The 15,093-nt window shown below is 37.6% G+C and overlaps 1 protein-coding gene across 11 annotated transcripts in view; it reads right to left on the reverse strand.

The window, feature by feature from the left end:
• COLEC10 (collectin subfamily member 10) overlaps positions 1-15,093 on the reverse strand; it is a 490,492-nt gene that overhangs the window by 9,777 nt on the left and 465,622 nt on the right. For 9 of the 11 annotated variants that reach the window (XM_070477222.1, XM_070477223.1, XM_070477219.1 and 6 more), the window contains 3 exons: positions 12,095-12,166; positions 10,578-10,649; positions 585-638 (listed from right to left, as the gene is read on the reverse strand). In XM_070477222.1, the coding sequence (XP_070333323.1) occupies positions 585-638; positions 10,578-10,649; positions 12,095-12,166 (198 nt within the window). The remainder of the gene's footprint in view (positions 1-584; positions 639-10,577; positions 10,650-12,094; positions 12,167-15,093) is intronic. The other 2 variants (XM_070477217.1, XM_020889058.2) reach the window with 1 other exon arrangement.

A 15,093-nucleotide genomic window follows, 5' to 3' on the forward strand; every position in this document is an offset into this window, starting at 1 on the left:
TCAGGGAGAGGCTCCCAGGCCACTGATGCATGTTCTGTGACCACCAGGACTCGCTTCATCAGGCCAGTTTGCTGGTGACAAAATGCTTGGCCAACGTTTGGTTGAGACTCTGGTGAAAGGCTGAGTCTATTGCTGGTCCTATTGTTGAGGCCCTTGTGGATTTTCCTCTTGGTCTAGGAGGATGAGGGCTGCTTCCTGATGTACTAGATTTGCTACCTCAAGCAAGCAAGGCAGAGGTGGAATGAATCACCTTCCTTCCACCCGTTTCATAGGGCCTGAAAAGTCACCACTTGAGAGAGAGGAGAATTTCCTTCCCTCCTTTCCTCTGGCCCAAGGAAAAGGAGGCTAATCACACTGAACAGACTATTGTTCTTCTATTAAATACATTTATTTTTGAGACAAATAGTTTTGTAATGATGCTAAAAATTAAAAAAAAAGCAACCTGAATATCTGTCAACAGAGGAATGGATAAAGAAGATGTGGCTGATTCATTTTGCTGTATAGTAGAAACTAACACAACATTGTAAAGCAACCACACTACAATAAAAATTAATTTTAAAAAGAAAAAAATGAGCATATTATACCTGCTTTGCCTTTTCCCCCAGGTATTCCAGGCAAACCCTTTTCCCCTTTGTCACCTGAAGAAAAACAATAGCCATGAAAAGAACAACTAAATAAAATAGTACTATTCATGAGTAGAATTAAATGCATAAAATATAATGAAATAGAATTATATCAGGCAGACAACATATTACACACCTAAAATAAGAAGAAAGAGGTTTTAAACTTCATTTGTAATATCTCCAAATAATATTTACTAATATTATAAACATAATTTGGTTTCGAGTTGGCTGCACAGGTACAACTAATCAAACAAGTCAATTAGATGGAACAAGTTACTTAGATGGAATATAGAATTCCAGCTGGATGTATAAACATTTAATTTTGTGTCATTTATCCCACTAACATGTTTTTATAATGTGGCCTTCTCGGCAAAGATAATACAATATTCTGCATGTTTTTAATTTTTAAAGTTCTGTTGCTTTACATATCTGAATCAATTGATTAGCATAACACAGTGTCTGTGTATTTATTATATTATGCCCCCAAGTTCTTCCATGTGGCTTTGCCCTTGGATTTTCAAAAACGTATATTGTGCTTTTTCAATTTAATTGAACAAATACATACTATTTACTTACTCTATGCAAGACAAAACATTTGCTTGGTACTTTGAAAAGATACAGAGAGAGACAAGATTAAACTTTTGGCTTGAAAGAGTTTATGCTTTTTGGAAGAGATGTGATGTATGCAAATATTGATAAAATAAAGTTGTGTCAAAAATATTATTCTGAAATATCAATCTTGATAATTTTCCTTTCTGCTCTTTTTTGTATGTGACCTTTTTCTTAGTCAGAGACATCAACAAAATAAATTTGAGAATCAGAATTGTTAAAGCACAGAGGAAAAAAAGCTGACTTTTTTTCAACTTCAAAATAGGCCCTTGAAGTCCACATCAGACACAATAATTGAAAGAAAAAGCTTTTGATTTATAAGAGGAAATGTTTGGCTGAACTTTGGGGGAATCAAAAGAGAAGATCCCGATAGAAGTAAAATAGAGCTTATGCTTCAATGGAGATCTGGAAAAAGAATAAGAAAAAATTCAGGGGGATAAATACAGGATGACGGTCATACAGGCTAAAGAAGAGTATGAGGTTTACTCTTGTAGGACAATGATATGGCCAGGGATTGGGTAAATAACAGAGGGGACAATGTAAGGGGGAATGGAGTCAGCATTGAGGTTCTGCCTAATTCTTTCCTTTCCCAACAAATAGGGAAAACCCAAAGGATTCCCCATATTGCCTGTTCATTAGCTATTCTGTCTTTGCTGATCACTTTTCATTGAGAGTCCTGTATGTGTTGATCATTGATCATCCAGAAATCCATGCCGATCAGGGCCCCAAGGATTTGCTGAGCCTTTCCTAATTGACCCACATGGACACTTTTCTTTACAGTGATGCCAGACCTTCATGAGCTCCCCAGATAAAAGGAGGGGGCTCCTTGAAACTCTGAATGTAATTTGAGTATGCAGTGGAATGTGTCTGAACCTTGTGCTTAGATGAAATGAGACAATGTTGAAATCTATGACAACGGAATGTGATAAATATTGTAAGAGATACCATGAACAGAGATAACATACTCTGTCCAATGTTAGAGGGAGCTGGCAGAGATGGTGCTCCAGCTGGAAGAATGAAGGAAGGCTCTCCTGAGGAGATGGTGCTGGAGTTTCAGCAGATGGAGGTGGGAGCCAGGTAGTAAACCCCAAAGAGCAGAGGTGTAGTTGAGAAAGAAGCATAAAAGTATGCCTAACATCCTGATAAGGAAGATTGATCTGGACACATCTGATCTCTGTCCTGAAAACTCCTCATTTCCCTTATGTATAAACTGGAAAAGATAAGGCTAGATTTGAGAAAATGTTAAGGGAAGAAAGGGAATATATGTTTGCTGAGTGCCAATTATTTGTCAAGTATTGTTTGGATACTTTAGATGTATTGTCATATGAAATCCAATGAGATAGGTGCTATCATTATTTTTATTCTAACAACTGAAGAAATTGAGAGTCAGGGAGGCAAAATAAATGACTCAAGGACATCCAACAATTCAATAGCAGTGCTGCTATTAAAACCCAACCAACTTCTGACTCTCCAGTTTGTGGTTCAGTTCAGTTCAGTCACTCAGTCATGTCCCGACTCTTTGCGACCCCATGAACCACAGCACGCCAGGCCTCCCTGTCCATCGCCAGCTCCCAAAGTTCACCCAAACCCATGTCCATCGAGTCAGTGAGGCCATCCAACCATCTCATCCTCTGTCATCCCCTTCTCCTCCTGCCCTCAATCTTTCCCAGCATCAGGGTCTTTTCCAATGAGTCAGCTCTTCGCATGAGGTGTACAAAGTATTGGAGTTTCAGCTTCAGCATCAGTCCTTCCAATGAACACCCAGGACTGATCTCCTTTAGGATGGACTGGTTGGATCTCCTTGCAGTCCAAAGGACTCTCAAGAGTCTTCTCCAACACCACAGTTCAAAAGCATCAATTCTTTGGCACTCAGCCTTCTTAATAGTCCAACTCTCACATCCATACATGATTACTGGAAAAACCATAGCCTTGACTAGACGGACCTTTCTTGGCAAAGTAATGTCTCTGCTTTTTAATATGCTGTCTACGTTGGTCATAACTTTCCTTCCAAGGAGTAAGTGTCTTTTAATTTCATGGCTGCAATCACCATCTGCAGTGATTTTGGAGCCCAGAAAAATAAAGTCAGCCACTGTTTCCACTGTTTCCCCATCTATTTGCCATGAAGTGATGGACCAGATGCCATGATCTTAGCTTTCTAAATGTTGAGCTTTAAGCCAACTTTTTCACTTTCCTCTTTCATTTTCATCAAGAGGCTCTTTAGTTCTTCTTCACTTTCTGCCATAAGGGTGGTGTCATCTGCATAACTGAGGTTATTGACATTTCTCCCGGCAATCTTGATTCCAGCTTGTGCTTCCTCCAGCCCAGCATTTCTCATGATGTACTCTGCATATAAGTTAAATAAGCAGGGTGACAATATACAGCCTTGACATACTCCTTTTCCTATTTGGAACCAGTCGGTTGTTCCATGTCCAGTTCTAACTGTTGCTTCCTGACCTGCATACAGGTTTCTCAAGAGGCAGGGCAGGTGGTCTGCCCATTTCTTTAAGAACTTTCCACAGTTTATTGTGATCCACACAGTCAAAGGCTTTGGCATAGTCAATAAAGCAGAAGTAGATGTTTTTCTGGAACTCTCTTGCTTTTTCGATGATCCAGCAGATGTTGGCAATTTGACCTCTGGTTCCTCTGCCTTTTCTAAAACCAGCTTGAACATCATGTATTGCTGAAGCTAGTTTGTGGTACTTTTCAAATAATTTAATGAACAGTATATTGAAGGGAAGCAAAGTCTTCAAAAAGAGCTATGTTGAAAGTAATATAAACCTTATCATCACCAAAAACAATATGAACTTGAAAGATCATATGAATCTAGTTTCATATTTTAATTTAAAAATAGTTTATTTTCTTTATATGTGAATCTCTTTCAATTCAACATGAGTTGAAAACTGATTCTCATTCTGCTGTGATCCTAGTTCTGGTCTAAGTCCAATAATAAATATTTAAAAAGTATACATAAAGTATTTGCTTTAGAAAATTATAGGCTTTTGGAGAACTTTACTGGTAGTCCAGTGGTTGGGACTCCATGCTTTCACTGCTGAAGATGCTGATTCAATCCCTAGGTGAGGAAGTAGGATCTTCCTACAGCTTGCAGCTGTGCAGCATGGCCAAAATGTTAGGTTTTTAAGGAAAACAAAGTGCATAAGAGACCAAGGAGATGAGGCACTAGCACTATTACTCCCTAACAGAGAGAAATCAAAGAAACGCCTGGTAGGTATTCAGAGAAGGCAAAGATGACTGTGGATCAGAGTAGCAAAGGAAGGCTTCTTTGAAGCAGCAGATTTTAACTGGATATTAACAATGTGGAGAATAGATTCTTGAATTGATACATGGATTTTTTTCTGAGAAGATGTAAGCACTGTGACTACTTTCCAGTATTTTGACATGAATTCCTTTCTGTTTTTTAACAGATGGGAAAGTCAAAACAGTATGATGGAGTGAAAAACCACAGAAGTCTGAACAACCAGGGTTTGAATGCTGACTCTGCATCTTACTAGTTAAACATGGACCAGTTACTTAATTCCTTTACATTTCCATTTCTTCATTTTTAAAGTGGAATGATGGTGCCTAAAGTCATAAGAAGGATAAATTAGACAATGTCATGGGATTAGGTCTGTGCTTGACTTGTGGAGGGTCTTTAACCAGTGTTTGCTTCCGCACACTAAATCAGAGTTACAGTAAAGGAAAGCATGCCAAGTAGTTAGCCAATTCATGGTGGATGTGAGCTCATTGTGTCTATTTCCCCAAAATGAAATCTGGTTTAAAGCCACACATAAAAATTAATAAGTAAGAACACCTCTGTATTAACTGTCTTAAGGTTGAAGAATCACAGGCTGCATTTAAACAAACAAAACACCATAATACTTTCATTGTAAAAGGATTATCAACCTTAAATAAAAGCATCTATTTTGCTATGAGATTGAATTTACCTATAGTAAATCAACCTTTCCTATTCCTGAAATGAAATATTGACATCCAGAAATCCACCTTCTCCATTCAACATTAAGGTCAGCCCAGAAAGTTGAGATTAATCTGAGTCAGCGAAAAATTTAGAAGGACCAGGGACAAAATGAGGACAATAAATTTCAAAGTACAGTTTAAAAATGAAATTAATCCAGGTGAGCCAGAACACTGAACCTCCATTTTCAAAAATATTCCAGTACATGCTCATAAATTTTCAAGGCATGTCTCTGGACGAGAAAAACACTTAGCCAGTGTTGAAAACTGATGTTAGGGGAAAGTAGTAGCTAACAAAAATAAAGAGTAGAAAAGAGAGTCACATCATAGGAAATGACATATATCATTTATTTTTCATTCTTAATGCAATAAACATTTAGAAAATTTCTCCTTTATAGTAGACATTGGAAAAAAATGATTAAAAAGCAGAATTCCCCAAATACAACTTCTCTGTATTTAAACAAATAGATCTGATATAGCCTCCATTCATTTCCTCCAGAAATTCATAGCCTATTGAATGACACAGACAAGTTAATAAGGCATAGTGATAATAATAAAGTGATAGGTGTGCACTAGGTGCATATGCATAAGAGTTTGAATAAGGAATTGGCCTGAAGGAAATAAGGTTAGTTAACCCTATCCATTCCAGACTGCTACTTCTCCAATATTTGGAACTTCATCCATTTTTGAGGCTCAGAAAAATCATAGCACAGTTTTTGACCTTCCCCCGGTCTCTGCTGTTTACCATCCTCTCTTCAAGAGCTATCTAGTCTTGTTCTATGGAAGGGTTAAGACTTGGCTCTACGTCATGAACTTCAACTCTCCTGGTTGGAGTCTTACCTAGATGTGACACATCTAAATCTAGGAAAGTTCAACATCTAGAATAATTCACTGAAAAATGAAGGTCTTGAATTCTGGATGTGTTCATCGCAATAACGTAGTCTCCCCCTCCACGTCTGCTCATCTCTAGGGCAATACTTGAGATCTTAACCTTATATAATGTGATTGCATCTCAGAAATCTTGAAGTCCAACATCCCACACTCTAGTTACACATTTCCATCCCTTAACCATTTGTTAAGCGAAGCTGATATAACCAGAGGCAGATTTATGATGACTTTATCCAAAGCTTATACAATTTGAGGAGACTTTTTAAAAAAATACCAAATTCCAAATTGAAAAGTACTTATAAAAATGAACACATTATAAGAAAAGATTTTGGATCATTTTTATTATCATTATTCTAAATTCTTTTTCAGGTAGATTCCCTATCTCCTCCTCTTTTGTTTGGCTTGGCAGGCATTTTTCATGTTCCTTTACCTGTTGGGTAATTCTCTGCCTTTTCATCTTGTTTAGATTGCTGTGTTTGGAGTGGCCTTTCTGTATTCTGGTGGTCTGTGGTTCCTTTTTATTGTGGAGGTTTCTCCCAGTGGGTGGGGTTGGATGATTGGCTTGTCAAGGTAAAACTAAATGGCTAAATTTTAAAAGTAGTCAAGGGCCACAATACAAAATTCACTTAAAAATGTAACATTTTAATTAATAAATGAATTTTGTGCATCTATAATTGTTCTTTTCATATAGTATGTGCTGTGTATGTTTGGCTGCATTCATATTCATCTAATTGACCTAGCAATATTTATTGATAGGTGTCTCATTTCCCTTTTCAAAATATCATCTTTGCCTAACTCAAGTTTGGGGTCTGTTTATGCATCGTTTATTTCTTTCCACTGGTCTATTTGTCTCTGCGCTAAATCAACACTATCTTAATTGTTTAGCTTTATAATAAATGCTTAAATTTATTAAACATTAATTTATAACATTTATTTGATTTAAGTCTTTCACTTTTGTTTTTATTTTTCAAGATACTCTTTGGGTATCCATGTTCATTTTCATTTCCATATAAATTTTGAATTAGCTTATCAGATACCAAGAGAACTACTTGTGGGATGTTAATTGAGAGAAGGCTGAAACTATAGATCAATTTGGGACATCTTAACAGTATTAATTATCCTAAAAATATTGAGTCTCCCAATCTATGCATGTAGCTTTACTTCCATCTCCTTAGATAATCTTTAATTTCTCTCCTTATAATCATGTAGTGTTTGTTGTAGAGAGCTTATACATCTTTTGTTAGATTTATTTCTAGATATTTGCTATCATAAAGGGAATCGTTTTAATTTCAGTTTTTAAAATTGTTTCTAGTACTTAGAAACAAAAATTGATTTTTGTAAGTTAAAGCTCTGCCTGCATGTTTAGTCATGTCTGACTCCCACCGGGCTCCTCTGTCCCTGGGATCCTCCAAGCAAGGATACTGGAGTGGGTTGCGTTGCCCTCCTCCAGGGGATCTTTTTCACCAGGGATTGAACCTGCATCTCCTTCAGCTCCTGCATTGGCAGGCAGATTCTTACCATTGCGCCACCTGGGAAGCCCCTTGTTAAGCTATCTTTAAAAAAACAATACAAATAGCTTGTCTATAGATTCTTTTGAATTTTCTGGGTATGTTACAAGATTAGGAAATAATCACCATCTTATTTCTCCATTTCCAAGTATTGTGATTCTTATCTCTTATTCTGGCATTTTTGCTCTGGCTAGAACGTCGTCTATAATGTTGACTAGACTTGGTGATGAGGGCTATACTTATCTCATTTCCATTATCAGGAGAGCTGTGTTCAATATTTCATTACCAAGTATGATTTTTAAGTAAGTTTTCATTGATGCTATTCCTTTTCATATTAAACATTCCCTTTGATTTTCAGTTTGCTAAGATTTTTTTTTTTAACATGAATGGGCGTGTGTTTGACTATTTTATTCAGAATTTCATAAGTTCTAACTGGAGGTTTTTATTTTTGATATGAAAAATAAGAGTCCCATTTCCTGGGCCACTCATCTCTGGCAGACTTTGAACACCAACTAAGTCTGAGCAACTTTCTGCTCATGTCTCTTAGTCCTTTAATGCTGCCTCACATGTGAATCTGTAAATGAGGAAAAATGGATCAGGATGTAAAGCCTACCATAGTGTGGTCCCCTTCTTCTCCAGATCACAGTCCCTAAAGTCTTTTCACTTTGGTTGCCCTCTCATGACTTCAAATATGTTTGTTTGTTTGTTTTTGACTCAACTAGTCATTCTTAGCAGAAGGATTCATGCAGGTGAATCTCTCATAGCCTGTAGCATAAATCTGAATTTTGTCTTTGTTATAAACAATGTAAGTGATTTTTCTCACCTTCACAACTTGTTATTGATGGTGTATGTAAATTAAGAATATTGTCAAAATTGAAAATACCTCTGTAAAGTCTTGTTCACATATGAGCTGTTAGATTTGAAATTTTTTCCACCGATGAACTCTGCCTGGTACATTTCATACCCTGTTTCTTTTGCACAACCTACACATTTCTTGGGCTGGATGCCCTGGACATATTCCTATGATGATCTGACCTCTGCCCCTGCACTTTTCCATCATGACTTTGGATACATCTGCACAGTAGGTGGTAGAAGTATTGGTAGAAGTATTGGAAGCTATTCCAACATCAGAATTGTTAGCAGGAACTTAACTGTATGTGGAAGTGATTACAAACTATAGAGATATATTCCACTAAGTCCAAATGAAATATTTCCCCCATTCAAGTTCTTTTTAACTAGCTCCCAAAATACTTGTATCCACTCCAAAAACTGAGACAAGGAGAAGTATGATGGAGGAAAGTTGGATCAGAAGACAGGACTTTTTTTTTTTTTTTTTATGCTGTTATTGTCTTTATTTTGTCCATGAGGGAACTGAAGCACAGATAGATTAAGAAATGTCCACAAGGTCAAATATACACAAGAAAGACCCTGAGTGGACTGAAACCCAATCATTCTGATTTCAAACCTCAAGAGCTTAAATCCTCTGCTGAATGACAGACCAAATAATCCATGGTAGAAGATGTTCATACCTTAATGGATGATCAAGCTTAGGCTGGGAGCACAAAAGAAACGAGGGGTTCAGGAAAAGCTTTATCAAGAAGTTTATTTTTCCATGATTTCAAAGAATGAGTGGTATTTTGACTGACAAAGAGGTGTCTGGGGTAGAAAACTGTCTGAGTAAAGGCAGGGGGCAGGAGAAGACACCTTGACATGTTTGGGAAACAGCAAAAGGAGACAGTCCTCTTAATCCATGCATTGCAGTGGGGACAGTATCACCTCACAGATCAAAAGTCAGTGCAGCAGGGGTGAAAAAAATCTTACTCTTTTAAAATATGTAAAGGAGAAATATACACAAACTACGTAACATGTGGTCCATTGGTGGGAAGTTTTTGGAGACTTGCAACAATTTGAAAAAACTCACAAATAAACTGCGTAGACTAGAAATACCAAAAAAATTAAGAAAAGGGTATGTCATGAATACCTTAAATATATGCGTTAAATAGATAGTAGTCTATTTTATCATTTATACCATAAAATATATACAAATTGATTATAGAAAGTTAATGTTTATCAAAACTTCCATACACAATCACAGACCATACATGGTGCCATTCCCAGTTGTGAGAAATGTAAACAAACGTAATGATGCAGTAGTAAATCATAACTGCATAAATTTAACTGGAGTAAATACTGTACTAAGGTATAGTTTCGTAGCCACCTCCCACTACTCATGTGTTGCAAGTATCTGCTTAAAATACTCCTCTGATGTAATTCATCTCCACTGGAGCAGTTGGTAGGTTCAAGCAAATTGTGTATCCAAGTAAAAAGTGATCATTCTGCACCTTCAAACCAATAGTACAATGTCTGTATGAATTGCTAAATATCAGAAGCAGTAAGAACTGGCTACCATTGTGGGGTTTTAGGAAAAGAGGATAAAGAGTGCTGAGATAATAAAGAGAAGGCCACCTCCATAGTGAAGCAGGAATGTGCGGGATCAAAATATGAGTGAAAACAAAAGGATGTAGATATATACACTTCAGATTCCTACTCTGTTAACATATCTCAGACATAGAATTATTATTATTCCACTCCAATTAAAATACAGTATTATACTGTTCTTGGCTACCTTGATTTTTATGAATAATTATTTTCTACAACCGAGTGTGCTTCATGATCATGACACCCATTTTAATCGTATAAAGGATTATAACCAGTAGGTCCCAGGAGACAGTTCTATGTAGAGTTTAACTGAACTTTATGTTTGACTCTGTCCTTGAATTTCAATCGAATTTTGCTCAAGGCCTTTTTGTAAAGACACATTGCTTACATATGGAAGAAACAGCCAAGCTAGGAAGAGAGAACTCGTATTTTAAAAGAAAGAAAAAGGGTCATTTTTGTGATACAGAACATTTCAAAATAGATCAAGGGTAGGTTCCCTCTGCTTTAAATTGCTACTGGAGAATGGTAAAATACAGCTTACCCTTTTTGCCAATGGGCCCAGTCTTGCCAATATTGCCTTGATCTCCTGCATCACCCAGTTCTCCCTTAACTCCTGAAAAGAAAAATGTGTCATCTTTATATCTTAAGGTTTTATCTTCCTTTTAATGATAAGCCTAATATATGATATTCACTTGAAGGAAATACTTAAAAGTGCATTCTTCTATCTGTGGTATATAATATATATTCTTTGCTATATCACCTATTTTAATAGCATTATAATGTATGCACTAAAATTAAAGTGTGGGTGAGTATGACAGTCCTGGTTTGATGATATTAAAATGCTTACAGATGCAATATTTCTAAAGAACTCGAGCAGAGGATGTTTAATCTAAAGGTTAGATAAGGGGCTGAGTGAAAGAATTCCTGTATTTTGTTCTGATTCTATTCCTCCTGAGATCCATTTTAGCTTCACTTTGGGATTCTATTTCTTCACTGCCTTAAAACAAGATTTGACTATCTTACCATTTTTTAGAAAGGGAGCGAATGCACAATCATAAAACCAAGTAATCAAAGGGACATCAAAGATTGTTCCACCATATTTTTATTAATATATATATATATATATATAAAATCAGGAATTCCTGAGTTCCTACAAAATTGTTATTAATTTGGGTTTTTAATCTGTGATTATCTAAAAAATATGTATCAGCTGTAAAGCTGTCTATATGTGAGAATAATTCTGCAGTTGACTGTACATATTTCTTCCCAATCCAGGGATCCAACTCACGTCTCTTACATTTCCTGCATTGGCAGGTGAGTTCTTTACCGCCGGCAGCACCAGGGAAGCCTATTTTCAGACTAAGAAGAGTTTAAGTCAGCATTTCTCGAATTGAAGCCTCAAAAGCCTATGAGTCTGCTTCTCTTTAAATTACTGAAGATATAAAAATCAGTGGTCCAGGGCCACCACCTTGCAGCAATTGGCGAGGAATGGTTCTAGCACTCAGGACACACACACATCACAATGCAGAAGCTGTATTTTGTCAAGGTTAAGTCTCGTCTTGTGATTAAAACACTCACAAAAGTCCTTTGTGTTATTCTCATTTTCTTTGCTTGTACCTCTCCCATAAATATCCCACCACTTGCTAGGAGATCTTGGGGAAGAGTGAGTAAATGAATGGGTCAGACAGTTCTTTCTGCTCTTTCTTATCTTCCTCCTCACACCCTAAACCAGAGTTGCTTAGTGTGGCTTCTGAGAAGAGACACAGCAATGAACACAGCGGTGTTTCTAAAACTAATGGTTTCTCAGATATTCCCAGAGACTGCTCTGCTCCAGAATTCCCGGGGTGTTCCTTTTTCATTGGCCCTAACGATGCAGCCTGAGAGCTGTGTCCCAGTCTTGCTGACAAGCAATCTCATGGGAACTCTCTGGGGGTGGCTAAATTCACATGTGAAACACATTTCATGACTCTTTGGAGCAGAGGGTATTATGAAAGCTGCCAGACTTCCAGGCCAAGTCCTGTATAGAGAAAAGTGTCAAAGTGATGTCGTGTCACCTACCTTTCGGCCCCATGCGTCCCACTTTGCCAAGCTTTCCCTCCTCTCCTGGATCTCCTTTTTCACCATCATCTCCTTTTGAAATGAAAAATGAATGAGTGGAGCAGCTCAAATAGTAATATAAGGACAGACTCCCCAGGAGAAACTGAACGTGGTTAGAATTCATCCCTCAGCTCAGTGCTTGCCTTACAGTCTCAAGGTGATTATGCCTAATAGGCACACGTGAACTAAACACTCAAAGAAAGAGAAGAGACTCCCATTAACCTTTTTCTTTCACTTTTCCCTTGTTGGAGGAGGAGGTAATCAAGAGGATGTGACTGTTGGTTGACCAGCAAGCTAGACCCTAGCTCCTCACCTTCTCCCCTGTCCGTGGAATGTACATTCCAGCCTGTTTGCATAGCTCAAGCCATTTCAAGGATGCAGCCTTGAGACAATAACATGTCGAAACCACCTAGGCTGAAAATATGACTGAGCCCAGTTAAGGCATCTATGTAAATAAACCTTTAAGATTCTGGTGGGTGAGTGCAGAGATCTACTTGTCTTAAGCTGCTCAAGACGAATCTTGAAACTTCCATTGTTTATGAAACATTCCACCTACCAATTTGGAGTGGCCTGCCTTTCTTTTTCACCCCTTGCCCTCTGTGTATGGGGACAGGTTCAGATTTCACTAAGGAAATTCCCCAAATTGCAAACCAACACACATCCAACTTGGTATTTAAAGAAATATCCTTTTTGGTAAAACCCTGAGAAGTTTGCTTGGCCTCCTGACGAATCTTTATTCTTGCTGAAGAATCTGGCAAATTCTGGAAGCATGTGCATGTATATACATCCATATACATGCATATCAATGTATTATATATATAAATATATATATTAAGTATACATAAATTTTATAATATGTGTGTATGTTTCCACGCTCAGCTGTGTCCATCTGGAAAGCCCGTATATATTTATTGCTCTCTGACCTGAGAATCAAAGATGCTTGAGAATCCCAAAATCATAGGCATGGACCTAGAAGGTAAGAACAGAAAACTAGCTAGGAGTGGGGAACAGCTGCAAAGCGGGTCAGTGTGAACAGTGACTATCCTAGTCATAGGTGGGTCTAGCTCTAGCAGTTCACCAGTCAACAAGGACTGAATGAGTGGTTTGATGGAAGGTGTCCTAAACTGTGACCCAGGAATCCTGACTTTACGTTGTGTTAGTCACTGATGGGCTAAGCAGATTTGCAAAAGTCAGTGATTGAGTTTATTGTCTTTGGTGTGAGATCAATCTGGAGTTTCTCAGCTCTAGTATTCAGTATCTGGAGAAAGTTGAATATGTGACTTCATTTTATGAGCCTCATTTTTGTCTTCTATAAATGGAACTAATAACATCTAGCAAAGAAGGCTCCTGAGAAATTTAAGTAAGATACTATGTGTAAAAGAAGGGCTTCCCTGGTAGTCAACAGTAAAGAATCTGTCTGCCAATTCAGGAAATGCAGGTTAGATCCCTGGGTTGGGAAGATCCCCTGGAGAAGGGAATGGCCACCCACTCCAGTACTCTTGCCTGGAAAATCCCATGGACAGAGGAACCTGGTGGGCTATCGTCCATGGGGCTGAAAAAGAGTCAGACACAATTTAGCAGCTAAACAACAAAAATGCATAAAAGACTGAAACATTGCATACAGCTGAAACTAACACAACATTGTTAATCAACTATACTCCAGCATATACTAAAAACTTTTTAAAAAGACCCAGAATGTAATTGATGCTTAGCAGTGGTGGTGGCTTTTGTTCTTCTCTTTATACTTCAGTTTCCCCACCCTTCAAGTGGAGATAATCACCATCCTCCCCAACTCTCCCAGTGTATTAGGATCAACAAGGAAGGTATGTGAATGTGCTTTGAAAATAAAAAGCACAACCCACAATATTATTAAAATCAGCTACCTGCCTTATCACCACAGCAATCTCAGGACAGGAAGGAGTCCTGGACATCTCCAGTGGAAAGTGGTAGATAAGAGACTTCAAAAAATGAAAATAAAATTCCTGGAATTAGATTAGATTAGTGTGGGAGAGAGACTGTTGAGACATTCATTTATCCAGAAAAAGCACAATCAGCCATTCTCTAATTTTTTCTGAGAACAGAATTTTTAAATGAAAGCATAGCAAAGTATGGAACAGGTTAGATTTCCAGATCATGGGACTGGTCAGGCACTGGAACTGAAACTCTAGTATCCCCTTTAGGGGAAGGCTTTCGGAAAAAAATTTACAGGCGATTAGTGTGATCAGGCCAGTGATGTGACGTGGATGAGCTAGATGGCATTTCTCTAGCTAAAGTTATTAGTGAATGTTTATTGAGCAATTATAATGTGTGCCAACACTGTGCTAATGTGCTCATCACAGCAATTTTAGGAGATAGAAAGGATTACTGCTCCATTTTATAGATGGAAAAATTGAGACTCACTGAGATTAAGTTTTTACCCTACTGTCATAGAACTTGTGAGTGGCAGAACTAGGATTCAACAATACAATTCTCTGCCCCTCTGGATCCCTACTAAAAACAATTGTCCCTTCCATTCTAGGATTGTGTGATTTTTAGTAGATTGTGGATTTTATAGAACTTGACGCTGCACCAGATTTTTCAAGGAGAAAAGGGGAAATGCAGAAAGTGAGTTTTTGTTCCTCTTTGAGAAAGAGAGTGGGGAAGACAAAACCAGCTCCATGTCTCAGTGACTTAATTCATAGGGAATGTATCCTTGAGGTAATTTACTCTAAGTGAGATCTGGTTCTGCCACTCATGAGCTGAGGGACCTCTGGAAGCCCTTGACCTTGGACTTTATTTCACTCATTTGTAGAATGTCAGAATAATACCCTTTTCAGAGAGTTTTAGTATAGGTAAAATTAGAAAAATATTTCCTTCAGGAAGCTCTCTCTGACTCTCTCAGGCTGCACTAAATTCTCCTTCTAATTATCTTCATTGTTTAAAATGCCATTTAAATGAAGTTTAAAATAAACTTCATTGTT

The sequence above is a fragment of the Odocoileus virginianus genome, chromosome 15 (assembly GCF_023699985.2).
Source record: "Odocoileus virginianus isolate 20LAN1187 ecotype Illinois chromosome 15, Ovbor_1.2, whole genome shotgun sequence".
Taxonomy (NCBI): domain Eukaryota; kingdom Metazoa; phylum Chordata; class Mammalia; order Artiodactyla; family Cervidae; genus Odocoileus; species Odocoileus virginianus.